The sequence below is a fragment of the Ipomoea triloba genome, chromosome 9 (assembly GCF_003576645.1).
Source record: "Ipomoea triloba cultivar NCNSP0323 chromosome 9, ASM357664v1".
Lineage (NCBI taxonomy): Eukaryota > Viridiplantae > Streptophyta > Magnoliopsida > Solanales > Convolvulaceae > Ipomoea > Ipomoea triloba.
The window spans coordinates 27,707,353-27,712,168 of record NC_044924.1 but is presented as its reverse complement, the minus strand read 5'-3'; the positions used below and the strand labels follow the sequence as shown (position 1 = coordinate 27,712,168).

General features: G+C 34.2%; 1 protein-coding gene across 1 annotated transcript in view; it reads right to left on the bottom strand.

Moving 5' to 3' along the window:
* Positions 1–387: 387 nt before the first annotated feature.
* Positions 388–4,816, bottom strand: part of LOC116029861 (TMV resistance protein N-like) — a 5,982-nt gene continuing 1,553 nt past the window's right edge. Inside the window, exons 2-7 of the mRNA XM_031271904.1 lie at positions 3,409–4,522; positions 3,210–3,278; positions 1,837–2,773; positions 1,659–1,744; positions 1,277–1,549; positions 388–477 (exon numbers count right to left, since the gene is read on the bottom strand). Of these exons, the coding sequence (XP_031127764.1) occupies positions 388–477; positions 1,277–1,549; positions 1,659–1,744; positions 1,837–2,773; positions 3,210–3,278; positions 3,409–4,522 (2,569 nt within the window). The remainder of the gene's footprint in view (positions 478–1,276; positions 1,550–1,658; positions 1,745–1,836; positions 2,774–3,209; positions 3,279–3,408; positions 4,523–4,816) is intronic.

Sequence of the window (4,816 nt, the reverse complement as noted above, 5' to 3'; positions counted from 1 at the left end):
AGTTACGAAACTAAATTGTTAGTTTTTAAAGTCGAGTACTGAAATTAATACGACCCCAATAGTCACAAGACTAAAAAATTTTCTCTTTATTTAATATATTCTTATTGTTTGTATGAATAATAATAATAATAATAATAATAATGACATTTTTTATGTCTAAATTTTTTCACTTCTGAAATTTTAATCTACTATATATATGTAAAGTAGACATTGATTCATGATATAATTTGTGATGAAATTAAATTGGTGGGAAGGCCTTGTGGATGGAAAGAAGTGCAGTTGTCCTCCTCTGTTTCTGTGCATTTCAAATACATAAAGTGTATGCAAAGGATGGAATTCTGCATACACCTCCAACACTTCAGTTAAGTCCCACCTCAAAATCAACTCTCATCTTCCATACTTCTTCTTCTCCACACTGCATTCATCTCCAGTGGCTTTGCTTTCTTTCTGGTAGTGATACCAACTCCGATCCATTGCCTGCAGTCCATTGAAAACATATAAATTAAACGATCGAATCCATGCCTCGAAAACGTTGGAATAATACAACAGACAAATGTTTTGCATACTTCAACCAAAATCTTGACATGCAGTGTCACCTTCACTCACAACATGCATGCCTACCCTGCATTATATTATATTATGGCATTCCATATAAGAGTTAATTAAAGGACTAATCTTCAAATTAAAGCACTGCAATTTGTAAGCTCAGCCAACCTTTTGCAGGTGGGAAAATACAACTTTTTTTTTAAAGTTGGTTCATCTTGCTGAAACCCCTTGTGGATAGAAAGAAACACATTCTCCATCTTTGTTTCTGTGTATGTCAAATAGACAAGCATCTCTGTAGGATTGAATTCTGCATACATCTCTAATACTTCTCCAATTATTCTTTCAAACTCACTTAACCTCAAACCACTGGAATCATGGCTGATTTTTTTATTTTTGTGGTGCCGTTCTTATGGGTTGATTCATAAATTAATAAATATTAAAATGTCATTGAATTAAATAACAACAAAAGAAATAGTCCAATGTTAAAGAGGTGTTTGTCAAGTGTGAAGGATATACTTACAATAATATAATCCTTTTTGCAGCAAATTAGAAGGTGAAGATGATTGTTGCTAAGCACAACTAACGTAACTCTGATGCTGCTCTGACACCTCTAATTTATAGTTGATGAAATTGCCTTTGTGGATGGAAAGAAACGCACTTCTCCTTCTCTGTTTTTATGTATTTCAAATGCAAAAAATGTCATCTGCGAAGGATGGAGTTTTACGTACACCTCCAATACTTCTCCCATCATCGTTGGAACCTCAAAATACGCAGGATTATAAAAGATTGTGGGGGATTCCATTAGATGAATCAAAGCACCACTGCTTTTGCTTCTCACACTCAAATCAATTCCTTCAATTTTACTGCAGGGATCAATAACATTATTGTAGGGGATTTCAAACCATACATCCCCCAAAGACATTGGAAATTTGCAGTTTATGACAGACTCCTGGCCCCCAGACACTCCAACCACAATCTGGACAATATCACCTTTAGAACGTGCCTACATTGTGGAATACATACATACAATACAACAATTAATAATACCATAACTATTACCATCCATCTATTCTAATATAATATCATAGATGAAGGGAACAGATAAAACTAACCTTGAACCACTTTTCAATCGAAGGAATCCTCAAACTACTGCAATTACCTATCTCAAGATAGTTTAAGGATTCAAGACTTTCCAAGCCTGAAAGCTCAACCAAACTTTTGCAATTCTGAATATTTAGCCTTCTGAGTCTTTTCATGTTTGATAGATCTGCTATTTTTCTAACGACACACAATTCTTTGCACATAGTATCTCTAAATTGGGATTAAGTTGTGGAAGTGATCTAAGATTCTGCCAACCGTTCAAGCATAGAATCCGCAAATTGGAGTGAAGGCAAAGGCTTAATGGTAAACTTTGAAGATAGTATCTTCCCATTAAATCTAATTCTTTCAATGAGGACAAACTCCTAGGAGCAATTGGAAGACCATCTACTTCATGCAAATAGTTGTCAGGAATAGTCAGAGCATTGCAATTGCTTATGTTAAGCTCTACTAAAGATGAAAGACTCTCCGAGTTTGGAAGCTCAACCAAACTTTTGCAGTTTTCAAGATGCAAGATTCTAAGTCTCTTCAAGTTTGATACAACTGCTATTTTTTCCAATGAGACACAATTTTCTGCAGAGAGTTCCACCAAACTAGGAGGAAGTTCTACAAGTGCTCTAAGGTTTCGCAAATCCTCCAAGTAGAGAAATTTCAAGTTTGAAAGATAACAAAGGCTGAAGGGTAAGCTTTGAAGATAACAACATCTTCCTGATAAATCTAAAGCTTCCAATGAGGTCAAATTTTCAATAACTTCCGAGGAGCACAAATTTGCAACTGAAGGTGGAAAAAAACCAACACCATCACGACTACTTCTTGAACAAAAAAGAAGCGATTTTGATTTTGATAGTACAGAACTCTTGTACACCTCGAGCTCTAGTGTCTTTAGATTTCTCAAACATCCTAAAGAAAATGGTAAATGTGAGAAGGTAGTTCCACGAGCAAGTAAATCTCTTAGTTGCTCTAATTTTCCCAAGTCATTTGGAAGTTCCTTAAGTTTTTCGCAATAATCCAAATCTAAAACTTCAAGTGATTTTAACTTGCAAATGCTACTTGGAAGAACCTTGAGTTTCTTGCAACTAAAGAAATTTAGCTCAACAAGTCTCTCCAAACATCCAATTGATGGGTGTACCTTGACCAAATTTGAACACCACTTAAATGATACTTTTTGAATAGTATGTGCCCCAATAAAATTTGGTTTTTCTTAAGTTGTTCACAATAATCAAGCTTTAAGATCCTCAAGCATCTAAATTGCTGTTGAAAAAAAAAAGTAGAAAAAGGTTTAATCAATTTCTATTTTCCTAGTCAAAGTTCTTAATTAAGAAATATGCAATGTTGAAAGAAACATGGGACATACTAACCTGCATATTGCATTGCAATTCTTTGATATTGCTACCTTTCATGTCTAACTCAACAAGTTTCTCACAGCGAAAATTAGATGGTATGCAACTCAAATGGCAATTGTGTAATCTAAACAATCTAAGCTCATTGGATAAATGTTTAAAAGATCCACTGAGACACATACCATCCAATATGAGTATCCGTAACTTTACCATCCTTTTGAATACTTGAGTATTCAAAGGCACATTCTTTAACATGTTTGAATTTACAATCATCCCTTCAATTGCTTTTGTGCCCTATAAAAAAAACATTTATATAACAATGTTTTAGATTTTAGATATTTTGAAATCTTTGATTTTAATAAAGTTGAGTATAGAAAGCAAATGAGTTCACTAGAATAACTCAAATACAAAGGAAATGTTTTACCTTGTTCCCGTGAAGAACATCAAAGACATCCTTTGAGTCAATCAATCTACTTTGTTTGCCCGGCTCTCGTGGAAATTCCTTTTGAACAATTTCTCTTCCCATATCTCGTACTAAATCATGCATCTCAAGTCTTTCAAACTTTTCACCTCCATTTATTGTCAACAAGCATCTTTCAATCAAAATTCTTATTCCACTTTTAGCATAAAAACCACAAGCTTCCAATATCATAGAAGTGTCATTTTTGTTATGCCCAATAAAAAAACAAGCAATATCAAGAAAGATATTCCGAGTATCATCATCAAGTGAATCATAACTTATTTTAAGAATTTTTTGAACATCATCATGAGGTATCCCTCTTAATTTCTCAGCATCATCACTCCATTCTTGCACTGATTTGCCACGCAAATGAGAACCTATAATTGTAAGTGCTAGTGGAAGTCCACCAGTATAACTTGCTATCCTTTTGGATTGTTCAATATACTCCTCTAATGGTATAGGAATACCAAAAGCATGCCAACTCAAGAGTTGTAAGGATTCATCAGGGCTTAACGTTTCTACCATATATTTCTCGTGTGCTTTCATGTCACTCAACAATTGGACATCTCTAGTTGTTATTATAATTGTGCTCCCTGAACCAAACCAATTTCGTTGTCCTGCTAATGATTCTAGTTGACTAGTATTGTCTATGTCATCAAGAACAATAAGAACACTTTTTGATCGTAGTCTTTCTTTAATCAAACGTATTCCTTCATCAACATTATCTATTTCAAGTTTCTTTCTGTTGAGTGTTTTGCAAAGAAGTTTCTCTTGTAAACGAACTAAACCATTGTGCCCTTCAGAAATTTGTGATCTAATGTTTGCAATAAAGCAGCAACCTTCGAACTTTTGAAAACTCAAATTGTAAATAGCTTTAGCAAGGGTTGTTTTTCCGACACCACCCATACCAAATATTCCAAACATCTTGGTGTCATCATTTCTTTGAGTTTGCAATAAATGAAATATATCTCTAACACGAGAATCGATTCCAATAGGATACTTTGCAACATTCATGCATGTTAGATTCACTTTTCGTAGTACATCTTCAGTAATTTTTTTGATGAACTTTGATTCATACCTATCACATTTTTCAAATGAATGTCAATCTAAATCATTAAAGAAAATATATGTGGAAAACAGAAAACTAAGAAATTAAGGGTGTGTTTGGAAAGTAGGAAAATGACTTCAAAAATGAGTCATTTTTCAGAAAATATATTCCTTTCTAGAGTTTGGTTGCATTCCAGAAAACTGTCTTGGTGTGTTTGGTTCATTCTTTGAAAAATGAGCATAATTATTTTTAATTTTAGTGGTGGGGGTGGTGGTAGCAATGGTGGGGGTGGTGGTAGCAGTGGTGGGTGGGTTGGTGGTGGTG